The 19,430-nt window shown below is 45.2% G+C and overlaps 1 protein-coding gene across 3 annotated transcripts in view; it reads left to right on the top strand.

Moving 5' to 3' along the window:
- The window catches only part of PLEKHG1 (pleckstrin homology and RhoGEF domain containing G1), a 219,003-nt gene that overhangs the window by 178,260 nt on the left and 21,313 nt on the right, over window positions 1-19,430 (top strand). For all 3 annotated transcript variants that reach the window (XM_048225975.2, XM_057310972.1, XM_057310971.1), the window contains 6 exons: window positions 4,271-4,317; window positions 8,080-8,230; window positions 11,615-11,746; window positions 13,960-14,142; window positions 14,228-14,323; window positions 14,494-14,580. In XM_048225975.2, coding sequence (XP_048081932.1) covers window positions 4,271-4,317; window positions 8,080-8,230; window positions 11,615-11,746; window positions 13,960-14,142; window positions 14,228-14,323; window positions 14,494-14,580 — 696 coding nt within the window. The remainder of the gene's footprint in view (window positions 1-4,270; window positions 4,318-8,079; window positions 8,231-11,614; window positions 11,747-13,959; window positions 14,143-14,227; window positions 14,324-14,493; window positions 14,581-19,430) is intronic.

Here is a 19,430-nt window from a genome sequence, read left to right as displayed (position 1 = left end):
CCCACCTCCCTCCCCTCCAGCAACCCTTGTTTGTTTCCTATGATTAAGAGTCTCCTATGGTTTGTCTCCCTCTCTGGTTTCGTTTGTTTCATTTTTTCCTCTCTTCCCCTACGATCCTCTTCCTTGTTTCTTAAATTCCACATATCAGTGAGATCATATGATAATTGTCAGTGAGATCATATGATAATTGTCTTTCTCTGATTGACTTATTTCGCTTAGCATAATACACTCTAGTTCCACCCACATCATTGCAAATGGCAAGATTTCATTTTTTTGATGGCTGTGTAATATTCCATTGTATATATTATATACCACATCTTCTTTATCCATTCATCTGTCAGTGGACATCTGGGCTCTTTCCATAGTTTGGCTTTTGTGGACATTGCTGTGAAGCCATTTTTTTTAAAGATTTTATTTATTAGAGAGAGCATGAAGCCATTTTTTTTAAGATTTTATTTATTAGAGAGAGCGCGCGAGAGTACAATTGGAGGTGGGGGAGGGGAGGGGCAGATGGAAAGGGAGAATCCTAAGCAGGCTCCATGCCCAGAGTGGAGCCCGACGTCACGTCACGATCCTGAGATCATGACCTGAGCTGTAATCAAGAGTTGGATGCTTAACTGACTAAGCCACCCAGGAGCCCCTGAAACCATGCTTTTCAAGTTTGGCATTTCAGATGATCCTAAAGGCCCCTAAACTTAAGGAGAGTCACCCTGATATTATTCAGTCCCATGTGAGTGCAGCAGAAGGCAGGAAGGAAGCGAGGAACTCAGAGTGTGTGAGCAAACCCAGAGAAAGGCTCCATACGACATTAATTTACCAGACAACCTTGAGCAAATCACTCTGCCGGTATTGTGCACAGAGCCAGGGCCGGGCGCTCCAGTACCTTCAGAGCCACACAGGGGAGTGTAGCACATGTGTGGGCCCAGGTGGGGGCGAGAGCAGCCTAAGTACAGGTACTGAAGGCAGAAATGTCACGTGAAACGGGGCGCCAGGTCCCGTGGATCTAATACTTTTTCTGGAGAAACCAGAAATCAAGATATTTTGATCTGCCAACTTTTGGAAACTGGCAACTAATTTAAATTTTTAAAAAGTACTGTGTTTGAAAATTGGGTAGCATATGCAGGTGGAAAGGCCGTGGGGAAACAGGCACTCCTGTAATCATGGAAGAAAAGAATGGCACAGGCCCTGGGGAGGAGAATTTGAGTATATCTAGCAAAATTACATTTGACTTCATTCTGTAATCCAGCAGTCCTCCTTCCAGAAATCTGCTCCAAAGATACAGTGACAGAAACGCAAGCGTAGGGACGCCTGGGTGGCTCAGTCAGTTAAGCATCTGCCTTCTGCTCAGGTCATGATCCCAGGGTCCTGGGATCGAGCCCCACATCAGACTTCCTGCTCCACGAGGAGTCCGCTTCTCCCTCTGCCTGCTGCTCCCTCTGCTTGTACTCTGTCTCTCTGACAAATAAATAAAATATTAAAAAAAAAGAATCAACTGTAAAATTAAAAATTGATCACTGATAGAGAATGGAGGGATAGACCAGAATGGAGAGGAATAGAAGCTAGACTTCTTTAAATATGCATTTTCTTATAGAGTTGACCCCGAAACCATGTAATTATTTTTTTCATAATTATAAAACTAGAGTTAAAAAGACAGTCTCCAGAAATTGAAAACAAAATGAAATGATGAGCCTACTGATATAGCGGCTTTGTGGCATAATCGCACAAAGGAAATCCCGATTGATTTTAAAATAGACAATGGAGAAAATACAGCGAATACATTTTTAACTGTTGTCAGTAATGATATCAAATATGATGGTGTTGGTATGGTTATGCTGAAATCCAGTGTGTTGTGGGATAAAGCAAATGAGTAGTTATGTTAGTGTCATTGAACTGGATTTGGTAGGAGACAGGAAACACAGGGTAAGCATGAGGCTAATGAAAAACACTGTAATCCTGAATCCGAATTGTATGTTTGAACCATGGATGTATTTTATGTTTGAAAACACCATGTTCCTAAGTCTGTCCACTGAAAGGGCCTAGAAATAATGATTAACTCAGTGGCAAGACCATCTCGGATACCCAGACCGTGGTCTCCAAATACTACTTGCAACCGAAAGGAATCAGGGCCCCGTGAAGAATGGGTGTGGGGCAGGAAATGTACGAGGTGACCTGGAACATCTTGTCATTCCAGAAAACAAGGAAGCTCCCGGAGTCTGTAGGTCAGGTCACGAATCCTAAAGAAGAGGCTCTACCAGCCAAAACTGGGATCATTTCAGCATCAGTAAAGATAATTCATTAAAAACAACTGAAACCCATTAAATATGTTTATAGTCATGAATTCACGGTGATTAAAAAAAACCCAAATGGTGGCCTTCGATGCTAGAAAACCAATGTGTTATCTCGAAAATGAAGGAAGAGAATCAAGCGTTCGTCTTGCCTTTCCCATACAAACTACAAACTGCAGAGTAACAGTTAATAGGAGGAAGTTCCTTTTTTTGGAAAGATTCTGGCTAATAAATGAGGAAGGAATAGTGGAGTCAGAGATCTCACCATCTGGCATTTCCTAATGAATTAATAGATCAGGCAATAATTACCAGGGGTGGTTAACATCGCAAAGAGAGAGACAACCAGACATTCTGTGCCTCCTGACGGAAACGCGATACAGTTATGACGTATTCCTGCCAAACTGTGGAAGCTAAATCTGTTCTAGCCCCCCCGAACCACACCAGTGCAGGGGGCAGGCGAACATATCAGAGGAAACCATAGGGATGTAACCGGCAAAGCAGACGATGAGAAACTGTAGGAAAAACCATCTGGTTTCTTCAACTACAACTGCAAGGGGAAAAGGGACAAAGGGAGGAATTTATAGCTTAGAAGAGTCTTAAGAGATACCACCCGGTTGCTTTGTGTAGTTATTGGGACTCCAAATCAAATAGGCCAACTGCTTAAAAAAAGAAAATTAAAAAGATAGGACATTTGAATAGTGATGGTTGAATATTCATATTACAGAATTATTTAAATGTGATCGTGAGCATTATGGTGATGCTTCTTTATAAAAGTCCTTATATTGGAGATATATACTAAAATATTTACAAGTGCAGTGATCTGATGTCTAGAATTTGCTTCAGTGGGATGGGGAAACGGGAGTAGTGGGTATAGATCATGAGTTACTATTGAGGTCAGGTAATGGATACTTGGTGATTCGTTATACCATCCTCTCTACTTTTACGTATATGCTGGAGACTTTCTATAATATAAAATTTTTAATCTAATCCTAGTCAACTGAACAGAAAGGATTCTAAGTAGACTTTCCTTTTAAATAAGAAAAAAAATTAATTAAAGCATTAAAATTACCAAAAAAGTCACTGTCTTAGAGTCACATGTGAATCTAGCATGAAGTAGTTTAAAAAGTAAAAAAGAAGTGAAAGGAGCAGAATATGAAATACCACCAAGATAACATAAGGTCTCTTTTTCATAATGTAATACGATGTTAGAGTTTGCAAGAACAATGAATCCTGCTCTCAAATGATTTTCAGTTTAGTAGAAAAAAAGAGGGATTCGGTGGTCCAAGGAGCAATGTGTACCAGATGAACACAGTACAGCCCCGACCTTGCAGGAACTCATGGGCTAGAGCTGGAGACACGGAGGCAGAGAAGATGTCACTGTCGATTGGTAAATGCTCCTGGAGATCTGGGTGTTGCGGAAGCCCAGAGTAGAAGCAGCTGGCTCCGCCCTGGCTCCGGGGAGGCTCCTCGGAGGAAATAAAGCCCAAGTTCAATGTCAAAGGATGCACAGTGGCCATCCAATGCAAGAGGTGGGAAAGACAGCTGCAGAGATAATTGTATACACAAGGGCCTGAAAGTATACAGTGGTTTTCCTGTGCCCTGCACATACTTCCACCATGTTCTTACCACCATAATTAAATTATCTACTTCTATTTCTCTTTCATGTTGCAAATCCACCATTGGACTCTATGTACCTGGGGCAGAAACCTTATTTTCCTCCTCTTCCTTTCCGCCTTCAGATTCACCTAACACAGCAGGTGCTCAGTAAATGTTTATTGACCTCAGATGAGTTCAAGTCTAGGTGGCTTCTAGTATGAAACAAGGTGGATAAAAAGGCTCAGGCTATTGCCGCAGGGGCTCAGACAGGCCTGCGTGATGGGAAAGGCAAATTTATGGGTATGAACGATATTTCTTTTTATTGTTTTTAAATGCTTATTGATGCCTGTGCTTTTTTGCCTCTGAAAGTCTCTTCTGTTTCCTTGCAGAGTGAAGAGTTCCACATTTACACGCAGTACTGCACCAACTATCCAAGGTACGCGTCATAGATATGCAGCAGTGCCTCTCTGAGTTTTCATCCGGGTTCAGGCAAGGGGTCCAGTGCATGCTGGCGGTAGGCGTTCTGTGCCTGGCACTGCGCCGAATGCCATGGAGAGACTGCACGGCGCGCTGAGAATGGATTAGCGGGTACCCAGATAGTGACGCATTCAGCTTAGGGACTCCCGGCAGAGCCAGTGGGGGGACACTGTGAAAGACCGTGAAAGAGACCAAAAAGATCGTGAGGTGTCCTTCAGGGGAAAACTAGGTGAACCAGTTGTGTTCAGCTATAATTCTTGCCCGTTACCTCTCTTGTATGTATGGCGTGTTTTGAAGAATTTGGAATGCACTGAGCATGAATTTATATAATCTAGCTGGGGATAAAATATCTTATATTTTTACTATCTAAGCTCTGAGAACTATGTAAAAAGGACTTCTCATCTCATCTGGATTGTGGCTTCAGTTTTGCTGACCCGGGGGCTGCACAGGAGGGCGGTTCAGGGAATGCCATATGGACAATATCATGACCATTTCAGTAAGGGAGCCGGGCCTAAGGTCACTGTTGTCATTTCTTTTTTTCAGCAAAAGACTTTTATTGAGCATTTCTTGAGTCCTAATCACTGTGTTAAATGCTATCAATGTGAAATGTTGAATTTAACTTGCACAATAATCCATAGATGTCCAGGGATTCCAGAAAAGAGAAGCATCTATCACAGTGCGGGGCACGGGACGATGGGTTCTCAGCCATTGCTTCCTCATCATCACCCCTGCCCCAACCCAGTGTACGCGTGAAGGAGCTGAGACTCTCATAGGTTTGTTGATTTTCCAAGGACCACATAGCTAGTGAGTGGACCAGCTAGGATTTGAATAGAGGTTTCTCCAACCTCAGACCGCGTGCTACCCCATCCTTGTAAAGTTTCTCAACAGAACTTGAGTTGTTATCTTAGGGGACCAGCCAGGAAGATAAGAGTGACATGCTCTGTTGTCTGTCTTGGTGGAAACACGTCCCTACGGCTAAAGTGGGTGGCAGGATCCACCTGGAAGAGAAGTCAGCAGGCTGCCCTCCCCGCCCCCACAGCTACCACAGCAAGGAAGAACAAATGGGAATCCTGCTCGGAAGTGGACCCAGAAAGCCAATTTGGATTCAAAGGCACGAAGCCAGAGGCCGAGATTTATGTACAAATACTTTCCATTGGAGGATTGTAGTCTCCCTCCCTAAACACTGGTCAGGATATTGTGCTGTGGGGATTTATATGGTTAGTGGTCAACCTCGCTTTTCCCGGGTTTCCCTAAAAACCAAATGAAACCGCCAAACCCCACATGCCAGTTAGTACAGTTACCACCATAGCCTTATCAGTAGACACACCCATCGTTTACGCAGTTTCGCTTAAGCAATGTTCTCTCCTACAGTATTTGTTTCTACCTCTATGCCGAAGGTAGTAGAAAATTGTCGGACGCACCAACTAAATCCCATGAACCGGAAGCTAAAATCCAGCATGGCATCACACCCTAATCCAGAGAAGACTCGGCCCTCAACTTCTCCACTAAACTCCTAAGGGAAAGGAAAAAAACAAAAACAAAAACAAAAACATTCAAACTCTGAAGAATCAACACATAACTAGACCCAATCATCAGCATGGGAAACACTAGCCGGGCTTGTCTGGGGGATTGTGTCTGTATAAGCTTCATTATACACATGTCATTTGAAGAAATAACTTCTGAATTTGCAGTTTGGGAATTTTATAGTAAGATTTGTTGAAGTTAGTAATAAGAAAGGAGAGTACAAAAATAAAGGCAGCTTTTTCTCTATGAGGGTGCTTTAGAGTCAAAGGACAGGCAAAGTCATTCATGCAAGAGCACCATGGAGTCTGGTCCCAAGCCCACTGTGTTTTGCCAGGAAGTAGGAACTAATACCCTTGCCTTCTAGCAACTTTTAGCTGTTTTTTTGAGAATCAAACTCAACTAAATGCAATGACGGAATAGGATGTTAGGGAAGATCAAATCGATAAATACAAATTAATGTAGAATGGACTCAGTCGTGTGACTAGAAGCTAAAGATACACGAGAGGAAGGAGTAGGAAGGCCCAGGGAGGAGAGTTAAGAACAGTTTCTTGGAGGAAGTGTTTTTTTCTATTTTGGGTTTTATTGTACTTTCATGTTTTCTTTTCTTTTTTATTGTATATCTTCAACTGTGAGGAAGGAAAGAAACAGGTTAGCAGAGAGATGTTCGCAAGGCATGCTCAATGAAGCAGGCATGTCCGGCTCTTGCCCAATTGTGTGGTTTTCATATTCATAGAAAAATATTTCCTCTTGGCCCCTTGTCTCCAATCAGTTTGCTTTCTGAAGCCCCGGTCTCCTTTCCCCTGTCTTAACAAGCCAAGAGTGCCAGGTGTTTCAGCCCATCTGACAACATTTCTTCTCCCTTCGGATCCAGGCTGGAGATATTAAATGTCGCCGGCACACCTTGACAGATGTCCACCTTCTTCATACCAGTCACGCCCCAGCAGTTTCGCTGGGAAGAGACACAAGCGCTCCCTCCTTTCCCCAAGGAGGGGCCCAGGCCCTGTCAGGTCATTGTCCTCAGATGTCTCCCTGGGCCCTGAACCTGGAGTTCAGTGCGCTCTGAATTTGTTGCAGATGTCCTGTCCTTGGGCACGAGCTCAAGCCTTCAGATGGCCAAAGGGCAATTGGGCAGCCGATTCTGGCTCTGGAAGAACCTTTAGAAAGACCCTCGGCTACATGATGAAGAGTATTTTTGAAATCTCAACTTCTGGGGGAAATAAACCTGTTTGGACAGATAATTCTCAAAGCAGATGGGCACAAAAGCGATTCTAATAGATTTATTAGGAGACCTCCATTTCACTTCCTTCCAAGGAGTCTTATTTTGTTGTTTGGCTCTAATTTTCTAAATTAATCCTGAAAACATGTTACTAACTTGGGGAGTGAGGGGCTGAAATCACTTCCACCTGCTTTCTTCCAAGTTATAAGACCATATGATTTTAATTTACGAGTGTGTGTGACTCCACGAGCCCACTGGCTTTCATGTATAAGATATGAACGCTGTTTCAACTCTTCCTCTGGGACATTAGGGGGTCTATACTTACTACTTCTGGGAGAGCTGGGATGCAGAAGGAATTCGGACCTACTTCCCTAGTCCACTGAGGCACACTCCCTAAGAGGTGAGGTTCCCTAGCTGTTTCAGAAACTGTCTTTGGAGGGATCTATTCAAAAATTCTCAAGGGCTGTGGGCCATGGTTTCCAAAGATCTGCACGGAGCGTCATGCTGTTTGTGCATTCCACAAAGGCAACCATCAGAAGGGGTGACAAATGTCCAGCATGGGGCTGGCTCTCCTGAAGAAGGAGCTCCTTTTTCCTAGTACCGAGGTGCCCCATCCTTGCAGTCTGACCTGTGGAGACTGAGTACAGATGTGTAGTTCGAGCACTGCACAGATACCCATTTGGGAAGCAACTGGGGGCTAACATCCGACTCAGGCCCCCTTTTTGCCAAGCCTTTGTCCGGGCCGGGGCCTGCATCCCTAGAAGGAAGTAGCTTGCTGCTTAGAAGCCGTGGTCCATGTCATCAGCTTTTTCTAGTGCCTTTTTCTAATCCATCCACCCAAAGAGACACCTTTTTCTAATTTGCCCAGAGGCATTTTAGTCTAGCTCTGGCTCCGTTGCTATGCTACCTGGTTTAGGGCATTTAAAACTTGAATACCCATCTCATTATTACAATTTAGGTAAAAATGTATCCTTCTTGCAGGTCAGTAGCTGTGCTTACAGAATGCATGCAGAACAAGGTGCTGGCCAAATTCTTCAGGGAGCGTCAGGAAACTCTGAAACACTCACTGCCTCTGGGGTCCTATCTCTTGAAACCAGTTCAGCGGATTCTCAAATATCATCTCCTTTTGCATGTAAGTTTCTGCCTGCCCTTGAGTACTTTCCAGGGGATGGCGATTTTGTGCGTCTATTAAGCTTCGGGGGGAAAAATATCAGAAAAGGCTGTGGACATATGGAAACGTTTTTCACAGTCATACTTTACAACAGACTAATCTGCTTTGAGGAATTAGAGATATTTATATTCCGGGCCTGCAGCGCCATTGACACCAGCCAAGTGAAAAGATTCGTTTTAACTCTGATTCTGATAGGGCTTAGGAGTACCTCGCTCTGGGCAGTGAACAGTTTCAGGCACAGAGCTATCACCTTAATGAAAAACAGATTTTTGTGTGTTTTGTTTTATCTCCACGAGCCTAGATTCAGTAAGCAGTTGGGCAGGAGAGCTATCTGTCAGAGATTGGCTTTTGTAGGAGCAAAGAGAAGGGGCTGGAAAAAGAGAAGACCGATGAGTGGTGTGAGGAATGATCTTTGAGCTTAGTATCACTTCAGGGTTTTTATTGCATTTCCCATTATTTGTACACAATGCAAGGAGGCTTTAGAAACAAGGGTAGACATAGCTCTCACAGACTCATGTCTTCCCTTTAAGGAAGTTGATAAAATTGGGGGAAAGTTTTGTTGCAAGTAATTTTTGTTGGGTCGGTAGGATTGGATTGCCCTCAAAACACAAGAAAGACCTCAAGCAGTGGTCAGGGTCCAGGCTCTGGGTTCAAATCCTGTAAATCGTCCACGTTCACTGTGGCTTATAGGCAGTCCATCAAAATGAGCTATTGTTTTTGTTTTATTATTTTTAAACTACATTAAAATCTTAAGATTTTAATCCAGAGCTCTTACCTGTATCACCATGCTTGCAATTTATATGTATCTCTTTTTAAATGATTCCAGGTTCCCAGCTTGGATAATCACTCCAGTTTTGCTCAGTTCACACACATCTACAATTTTAAGAACGCTTATTGTCCAACTTTGCTAGAAATTTCTCAGCTCTGTCGGTTTGCCTGGGTGGCTCATGTTTGGAGAATCGTGTGTCCTGTGAAGCCACATCAGGGATATCACTCTAATTGTTCAATTAATACTCATGACCCCTTAGATTAGTGGGATTAATTGGCTAAACCAGTGTCCAAATCATGCTGAGATGATACCTGTACCAGGATAGATCTCTGCTGGACTGTGCTAATATGGCATTTAAGACTAGTGTGTCTCAATAATCTCTAAATATAGCCTTCTAGATAGGTGGCCATGAATCAAAAGCAAAGTCTAAGATGGCAGTTACTTAAGCATGTGAAACATAACAAGTCAGGATCCTTACAAAAAGGTAATTGATAGGGGAAAATAGCCCCTACCCTCTAAATTAGGAGCTGGTGTCTTAGTTTAGGCTACTATGAGAAAATACCATAGCCTGGGTGGCTTCAATAGCAAACATTTATTTCTCACAGTTCTGGAGGCTGGAAGACCAAGATCAAGGTGCCAGTCTCGTCAGGTTCTGATGATGTCGCCGTCCTGGGTTGCATTCTTGTTTCCTTAGGTGGTGGAAAGAGGCAAGAGAACTTCCTGGGGTTTCCTTTTATAAGAACACTAATCCCATCCGTGAGGGCTCCACCCTCATGACCCAATCACCTCCCAAAGGCCCCACCTCCTAAGACCAGCACAATGGGCATTAGGATTTCAACATGTGGCTTTGGGGGCTGGGGGGAACACACACATTCCATCCATAACAGCTGGTAATGAAGAACAGTGGTTAGATTAATCAGAAACTAACTTCTGGTTGCCTTTGAAGTATTTTTGCTTTTATGGGTGATTTAGAGTGTTCCTTCTGTGTCACTTACATCACTTCAAAGTTGTGTAGCCATCCATGAAGATCCGCACCGAAATACGCTCTGTACTCCTAAGCCTGTTTGTTGTTGAACAGGATTGCCTCTCAGACCAAAAGAAGAAATTATTATTTTTTTTAATCTGCTCTTGATCTGGAGCTTACCTGGGAGCTGTTATTTTAGCAGTAAAGTTTCATAGAACCTTTCTAATAGCTGAGTCCGAGTGTGGAAAAAAAATGCAAATTCCTTCCCAGTTTCTAGCTAGATGGAAAACGTGAGTATTTCGTAAAAGTAAACAGAGATTTACAAAGTAGGACTATAAAATAATGGAACTAACCTTCGTAAGTTATACCATAAGATTCAACCTCCATCCTTTGGCTTAATGATTATGCACATCATCGATGTCTCAAAAATGATCTAATGGACTATAATATCTTTTTACTATTTTGCCTGTTTATATAGGTTACTGTTATCATTTTAAGAAGATAGAACTTCAACTTAATAAGCATTTATTGACCACCCAGCTCTCTGGTAGTTACTATTAAGTAGATAAAGAAATAAATGATACAACAGTCCCTCTCCATAGGTTCTCGAGGGGTCTAGGGACATGTGTCTTATGTGCTGGAAAGAATTAGAGTAGAGGGGCTCCTGGGTGGCTCAGTCGTTAAGCGTCTGCCTTCGGCTCAGGGCGTGATCCTGGAGTCCTGGGATCGAGCCCCACATCAGGCTCCTCCGCTGGGAGCCTGCTTCTTCCTCTCCCGCTCCCCCTGCTTATGTTCCCTCTCTCGCTGGCTGTCTCTATCTCTGTCAAATAAATAAAAAAATTCCCATAATGCCGGGATCACGCCCTGAGCCGAAGGCAGCGCTTAACCGCTGTGCCACCCAGGCGCCCCTGAATAAATAAAATCTTAAAAAAAAAAAAAAAAGAGAGAGAGCAGAGATCACGTCCCTTTCGTGTCCCTGGGATTGTGGAACTCCAGTGCTAAGCTGAGTGCTGATCCCCAGAGAATAGTTGAATCATGAGATCGTCCTCAACACTGTGAAGACTTGTCTTTCATGAACTTCGTTTGGGGCTTTAAAGCCTTGACTACATGAAAAGACACTTGCTATAAGACATACTTTTAAAGGTAATGTCCACTCTGTTGTTCAGTCTGTTACATAGTCCTGTGTGACACATTTTATTTCCTCTGGGAGAAAAAGGAAAGTATGTCTTCTATCCTGTAAGGGTGAGAACTCTATTACGTTGGCCACTAGGAAGCTCCGAAGTCTCCAACCGTAATAGCAGTCTTGTATCTGTTGTAAGTGTAGCAGCTCTATGAGACTTAAGGAACTGTATCATGTTTTCTTTTATCCTCCTCCTCGTGAAACTCTGATCCACTTCTATGTTTCCTCCCCCCATTTTCATTCCTATCTTACCATTTCTTTGCAGGTCTATTCTGGTACGTTCTCTCAGACTCTTAAGGCACGATGGTGGTGTGTAAATAAACAGGCTAAAGGGAAATATGAGGAACTAATCACAGAGATGCTGTGTGTGCCATTGGGGATATGAGAAAAAAATGAAAATAACTAGTTCTCTCTCTCCTTTTTTTTTTTAAGGAAATAGAAAATCACCTTGACAAGGACACAGAAGGCTACGATGTGGTGCTTGATGCTATCGACACGATGCAGCGAGTGGCCTGGCACATCAACGACATGAAGAGGAAGCACGAGCACGCGGTCCGGTTGCAGGTGAACCCTCGAGACGGCGGCGCCTGGCGGTGCTGCGGGGGCCCTGGCTTAGTACCATTCTTTCTTTCTTTTTTTTTTTTTTTTTTAAGATTTTATTTATTTGAGAGTGAGAGAGAGCATGAGCAGGGGTGGGGCAGAGGGAGAGGGAGAAGCAGACTCCCCACTGAGCAGGGAGAGCGATGTGGGGACTCGATCCCAGGACCCTGGGATCATGACCTGAGCCGAAGGCAGATGCTTCACCGACTGAGCCCCAGGCCCGCCTGCCATTTTCCAAATCAGATATTAAGGCTGCCCAAGTGTTGCATTTCATCCATGGTCTTGATCGTAGGTCTCTCTAAAGAAAGATCAGGACGTGGCTAATTCTAATCACTGTGTAAGGTGGAATTTAAGAGAAGTCACTTGATAACTTTTAAACGAATCGTTCGCTCGTAGCCCCTCCAATTCCCCAAGTTATAAGTTGGAGTCTCCTGCACCCTTACCTTATGTTAATTACAGATAAGTAATTCTTGTTGGAAGCCACTTTCTCAAAGCTGTTGCAAGAGTTTTTGAGCCTCACTTCCTGTCTCCCTAGTGAATGCAGAATCGTGGGTTGGTACGTGTGCGATATGGGGCGGGGACTCAGAGGAAAGAGAGCCTGGAAGCAGGTTCCTCGCAGTTCCACTTGGTATGAAGCTCACCAGCGCACGCCAAAGGCCTCATTTCTAAAACAAGACAGACAAGAGCTTTGCTAAGGCTCTTTCCAGCACCAACATTTTGGACCCTAAATCCACAGAGGCATTTGATAAGTGCTAAGCCAATGATCATGTCCCAGGCACTATTTAAAAAACAAAAGGTCAGGCACCTGGGTGGCTCAGTCGGTTACGCGTCTGCCTTCAGCTCCGGTCATGACCTTGGGGTTCTGGGATAGAGTCCCGCGTGGGGCTCCCTGCTTAGCGGGGAGTCTGCTTCTCCCCTCTCCCTTTGCCCCTCCCTCAACCCCCACTTGTGCTCTCTCACTCTCAAATAAATAGTCTTTAAAAAAAAATAAAAAAATAACAAAAGGTCATGTGGACCTAGAGGCTGGTCACGGGCTCCTGCGTGTCCCTGGAATGAGACATGAAAGCCCAGGTGACTCCACGCTGTGCAGGGCGCCTGTGCCCAACTCAAGAAAAAAGGTACAGTATTCAGCTCATAAATTTAAACAAAACTCTAGGATTCATCTGTAGGCGGCCAGAGTATTGTGTGATGGAATTGACGCTCAAAAATTGAGGGAAGGTGACATTCTCATCTTCCAGGCCATGTCTGGTTTTTATAACAGTCAGAAAAGGTTTAATGTGTCATCAGCCATGTGTTCTGTGGACATAATGTCCATTGCATATTCAGAAATGGCTAAATGACCGGTTTTTCATACCTTATAAATCTGTTTGGCATTCTGAACACACTGCTAACTCAGGCTCTGGCTCGGACGTCTGTCTCCATTTCTATCCGTTTCTACTTGCAACCAGTGAAATTTGAGGTTGTCCTATGGGCTGCTTAATTAAATGCTGTTTGTATTTTCATCTTTCAAAACAATAAAAAATCAGCTTCCTTAAAACACATTAATATGGATGTACAGTACATCCCAAAGATACTTCAAAGTCATGTTCTCAATTTATATGTATCAAGTACCATTTAAAACATAGTGGCTGACGAACTTCATTTCCTTTCTCCAAATAAATGGGATTAATATCAGGGAATTTCTAAGATGTATCTCCCGTGACTTCCCATAGACCTTAGTTTTGAGTTACTTATATGTGGTTTGGATTTCAGTTTCTGGAAGAAGGTTTGTGCCTCAATACCTCTGAAGGTTTTTGTGCAGAGAATAGGGGTGACAAGGTCAAGGGAAAGATGCCTATTGGAGAAGGTCACCTACCTGTGGCCTCTTCACCCAGCTTTTGAGAGACATAACTGCTGTCGCCAGCCATAGAAGAGGGGTTATCACGGAATGGAAATAAGTAATTGGCAACTCATCAACTAAGAGCTTGATTGATTTCTGTTCAGCCTTTAGTGATAGCCCCCATAAGTGTGGATTTAGGTCAGGGATCACTGGACCCCATCGGACACCAAGTAGATCCGTTAGACCCGATCAGAGACAGTTAGACACCGTTCTTGAGACGCGGCAAATGGGCCACGTTGCCCTTGCCGCCAGGTCCTGCCACCTCCTGTTTGATCACACGGAATGGTCACTTTTTCAGGAGATACAGAGTCTGCTCACTAACTGGAAGGGGCCAGACCTGACCAGCTACGGGGAACTGGTGCTGGAGGGCACCTTTCGCATCCAGCGGGCCAAGAACGAGCGCACGCTCTTCCTCTTTGACAAGCTGCTGCTCATCACGAGGAAGCGAGACGACACGTTTACGTACAAAGCCCACATCCTGGTAGGTGGGAATGTCGGTCAGGGGCCAGGGCTTCGTTCCGTTCTCTCCCCGGCGTGCCTCACGCTCTCTCTGCTCTCCGGCTCAGTGTGGCAACCTCATGCTTGTGGAAGTGATACCGAAGGAGCCGCTCAGCTTCACCGTCTTCCACTATAAGAACCCGAAGCTGCAGCACACAGTGCAGGTAACAGCAGGCCCTCCCCTCCCTGCGGGGCTCGCTCTTGGAAGTGAGGAGCGCCGTGGGCTCTGGCCACACGGTGTATTTCCAGCCTGTCGGAGGGCTATCGGAGGGTCTGAATCTTGTGAGTTGGTGGAGGCATGAGTCGTCTCACTGTCCGCATTGCCGTCTGGTAGGCTAAATCCCAGCAGGACAAACGCCTGTGGGTTCTGCACCTGAAGAGACTGATCCTGGAGAACCACGCGGCCAAGATTCCGGCTAAGGTAAGACGATGGGGTCAACAAACAGTAAAACGTGAAGGAGTCCAAGTCCCAGAAGGCAGCCTGACAGTAATAAATGTTCGCCTTGAAAATAAAGACAATTGAGAGAGAGGATACGTATGGGATCAGCTAAAGCAGTCAGGTTTATTAAGATGACTCACATATAGGGAGATTGTCAAAGGTGTTTGTTTGTTTTTAAATTTAATTTATTTGAGAGAGAGAGCTTGAGGAGGGGGAGGGAGAGAAGTAGAGGGAGAGGGAGAGAATCCTCAAGCAGACCCCTACTCAGCATGGAGTCCGACGCAGGGCTGGATCCCAGGACCCTGAGATCATGACCTGAGCCAAAACCAAGAGTCAGACACTGAACCGACTGAGCCACCCAGGCGCCCCAAAGGGTTTGTTTCCTTTTTTATTGTTGTTGTTATATTTTCTTTTTGGGCTTGAGCAAAGAAAAAATAAGGAAAAGACTACAAGAAAATTTCTAGAGAACTAGTAGGAAACAGTTGTGAGAAGTATTCAAAGCTACGCTAAGCGCCTATTGTGAAGAGAGCTAGCTTAGGTTCTGTGGGAATGTTAGGGAAAGAAGATTCCTCAGCTATGAAGGAATTTGTAGATGAGGGACCTAGCCATATATACAACAAACTGTTTGCCAAAGAGGATGAATTAATAGAGGTGTAAGCCAGGTGTTGTGGAAGGATAAAGTATTCAATTACAGTTGAATGGGGAAAGGAAGGAAATACCTTTTACCTCAGTCTTGAAGGATGAGGAATATTTTTATTAGAAGAAGAAAAACCAAACTGAGAGAACAGCATAACAAAAAGAGATATGACTGGGTGCACCGTGTTCGCAGCACACAGACCGTGTGTAGGTGGAAGGGCTGGGTCCTCAGGAGGTGGAGCAGGCGGGGAGGCTGGAGAAGTGGAAGCCAGTCGCTGGGATACGAAGGCCTTTGAAGGCACACAGGAAGGAGTCTGATTGTACTGGTGGTAGGAAACTACCGAGGGCTCTGGAGGAAGGCAATGGCGTGGTCTCCCCTGTGTTCTGTGAGTGTAACCTTAGGGACAAGGTGATAAAGGAGCTGAAGGAGTGACACTGGGGGGAGGAGAAGAATTGGCAAGCCACCACAGTACTCTAGAAAAGAGATGAGGACTTCTGGGAGCCCCAGCAACAGAGGATGGCAGGTGCAAAAGCTCCCAGAGAGGCAGAGGGAACGGGATATTGCCCACTAGGTGCACGAGAAGAGCGAAATAGGAGGCAAAGATGAGTCAGGGGTTGGGCCCAGAACACAGTGTTGAGCTCTGAGAGAAGCTGCCAAGGGGACGAACCGGTTGGATGGGAGCGAGGAGGAGCTCTCACTGTTGGCGTGCGCGGGCGAGTCAGCCCAGGTGGAAATTCAGGTCTTGGAAGCTGCCGGTCTGGAGGCTGTCTTGACACAGACAGTCACTGAAGGCCTGAGCTTTGCTAGGACCGCCCATGAAAGTGTGTAAAGGAAAGAACCTCTGGGAATCGCAACATCTCTGTCACCTGCGAGCCGGTGGGGACTGAACCACCAAAGGGAGAGGGACCAGGGAGGCAGTAAGAAAACCGAAGGAGAAAGGCGTGGGGACAAAGGAAAGAAAGGATCCCAAGGAGGGAGAGGGTAAAAAGAGTCTCAAATGCTGTGGATGTCACAACAGATTCAAACAGGAACGTAGATACTCAGTTTGGCAACTAAGAGAGCAGGGAGAGCTTGCAGGGCTTTGGAGAGAAAAGCGGAAATGAGAAGCCCCAGACCGAGTGCAGACTTTAACCAAGTTCAGAAAAGATGCAAGGACTCAGTCCTTCCACCTTGAGGAGAGGCGAGGTCAGAGCAAGACACTGGTGTAGGTAAAGAACACCGTGGACGTGACCGTGGGCGGCGGGAAGGAGAGCGTAAGGATAAGCAGTGGGGCGCTCTTTGGACTCCACCTTGGGAAGCCGGAGGGTGGGATCAGGAGCTCAGGGTGAGAGGGTCACCTGGGAAAGCTGAAACCTCCTTCCCAGAGCTGGGAGAGGAGAAAGATGAGACAGGACCGAGGACCTTTGAGATGGACTTGGGTGAAGATCTAGAGTTTGATTTCCCTGGAGTTGGTGATGATGTCATGTGTCGGGTGGGGGGAGCCTGGGTGGGTTTGGGCGCCTGAGGGAAAGCAGCAAGGCTCAGAACACTTGCTGAAGGAAATGGACCAGTCTGTAGGGGTGACTACAATAATTTGTGCATCCACGACCTGAATGAAATAGGCCACCACGAATCAGTGTGATGAGGTCGTTTGGAAATCTGCTCAGCAACTTGGACACTAGCGTTGAGGAACCACAGCTCAGGGGGTGGGCGCCAGCAGAGCCACTAACGGGGACGATCAGCCACACATGGGAAGGTGGGCGCCAGTCAGCACAGCGACCGAGCGTGATTCCCAGGCTGAGCGGAGAGGGAAGCCAACAGAGGGAATAGGCGTGGCCTGAAGGGCCGCTGGCCTCGGAGAGTCCAGAACTGGCTCAGCCGAGTTAAAGGCGGGGGGATGGAAATACAGAGGTCTGTAGTTGAAAAGGGGACTTTTAGAGTTCTGGGTGCTGCTGAGGTCCTGGGGGCCGCGCTGATTGTGTGCTGCTGTTCTGGAATGGAGGAAAAGGTTGTCAGAGATAAAGTGCTAGGAGCTAAGGTGAGGGTGGAGAATGGCTCGTCCATGTAGGTGGTGAAACGGTCCTTGCGGGGCTGGAGAGGGAGGGACGTGGAGCTGAAGGTGGGATGGCGGTCACGGGAATCGAACTGGGGGCTGAGGGAGAATTAGGACCAGGGACATTTCTGAGAAAGGAGTGTCCGTTTGCTCTGCGTGTTTTGAAAGGCATTTGAAGCTCGTTCTCAGGGGCTGTCAGCACTGATTTGGTGCCCAGGAAATGACTGTGCATAGGTGTGTGCTTAAGTTAAGCAGGAGTCTCTATTCATCAGGGTGTTGTGAGACGGAGGGTAGCTCATGCAGAGAAGTGATTGCGTTTTCTCCATGGTTAGTTCTTCGGTTGCTGGCCCTGTGCCTTGGAATGCCCTGAGCAATGACAAAGTGTCTTTGATACGCCCCACCCACGGTTCACCTGTCTCCTGGGAAAATCAAAGCTGCCAAAGGATTCTGAAAGGCCATTACAAAACCAGACCAGCTTGCATACCTGTCCTCTTTCTCCCACACAAGACGTGGTATTCCAGCCCCTTCTCCCTTCAGGCGTTGAAATGGTTCATCTAGTCACCACAGAATTGCACTTTTTTACCCAGATTCCTGACCCTTTTTGAATCTAAACATTATTTTTTCAGCTACAACTTCTGGAGCACACATACAGTGTGCTAACTCCTTTGCATTTCGCCCTCAGCAAAACACCTTCTGAGGAAGGTTTTACTCTCCCCATTCGAGAGAAGAAAAACAGAAGCTCAGTGACGTATAACTGCTCTGCCCAAGTTTATACAGCTCCTACGTGACTGAGCCTGTCAGACTCAGGTCTGTCTGGGTGCAGGGAGCAAGCCTTAGCCACACTGCTCCCAGTGGCAATGAAAATACACTTATTTAATGTACTTGATCCACTATGATGTTATAATAATTTTCTACTTTATTTAAGCAGGTTTATTATTTTTTTTAATGATTTTTTATTATATTATGTTAGTCACCATACAGTACATCCCCGGTTTCCAATGTAAGGCTCGATGATTCATTAGTTGTGTATAACACCCAGTGCACCATGCAATACGTGCCCTCCTTACTACCCATCACCGGACTATCCCATTCCCCCACCCCCCTCCCCTCTGAGGCCCTCAGTTTGTTTCTCATAGTCCATAGTCTCTCATGTTTCATTCCCCCTTCTGATTACCCCCCCTTTCTTTATCCCTTTCTTCCCCTACCGATCATCCTAGTTCTTATGTTCCATAGATGAGAGAAATCATATGATAGTTGTCTTTCTCTGCTTGACTTATTTCACTTAGCATTATCTCCTCCAGTGCCGTCCATGTTGTAGCAAATGTTGAGAACTCGTTCTTTCTGATTGCTGAGTAATATTCCATTGTATATATGGACCACAACTTCTTAATCCAGTCATCTGTTGAAGGGCATCTCGGCTCCTTCCACGATTTAGCTATTGTGGACATTGCTGCTATGAACATTGGGGTGCATATGGCCCTTCTCTTCACTACATCTGTATCTTTGGGGTAAACACCCAGTAGCACAATGGCTGGATCATAGGGTAGCTCAATTTTTAACTTTTTAAGGGACCTCCACACTGTTTTCCAGAGTGGCTGTACCAACTTGCATTCCCACCAACAATGTAGGAGGGATCCCCTTTCTCCACATCCTCTCCAACAATTGTTGTTTCTTGCCTTGTCTATTTTTGCCATTCTAACTGGTGTAAGGTGGTATCTCAGTGTGGTTTTGATTTGAATTTCCTTGATGGCTAATGATTTTGAACATTTTTTCATGTGTCTGTTAGCCATTTGTATGTCTTCATTGGAAAAGTGTCTGTTCATATCTTCTGCCCATTTTTTGATTTGTTTATTTGTTTCTCGTGTATTGAGTTTGAGAAGTTCTTTGTAGATCTTGGATACCAGTCCTTTATCTGTAGTGTCATTTGCAAATATATTCTCCCATTCCGTGGGCTGCCTCTTAGTTTTTCCGACTGTTTCCTTGGCTGTGCAGAAACTTTTAATCTTGATGAAGTCCCATAAATTCATTTTATCTTTTGTTTCTCTTGCCTTTGGGGATGTGTCATGAAAAAGGTTTAAGCAGGTTTATTATTAAGTTGAAATTTTCACTTCTCTCTTCAAGACTTTTTCTTAAATCTTTTTCTCCAAAGCTTTCAAAATCTGT

Source organism: Ursus arctos, unplaced genomic scaffold (genome assembly GCF_023065955.2).
Source record: "Ursus arctos isolate Adak ecotype North America unplaced genomic scaffold, UrsArc2.0 scaffold_13, whole genome shotgun sequence".
Taxonomy (NCBI): domain Eukaryota; kingdom Metazoa; phylum Chordata; class Mammalia; order Carnivora; family Ursidae; genus Ursus; species Ursus arctos.
The sequence above is the reverse complement of the archived record's forward strand: the minus strand, read 5'-3'. Positions and strand labels throughout refer to the sequence as shown.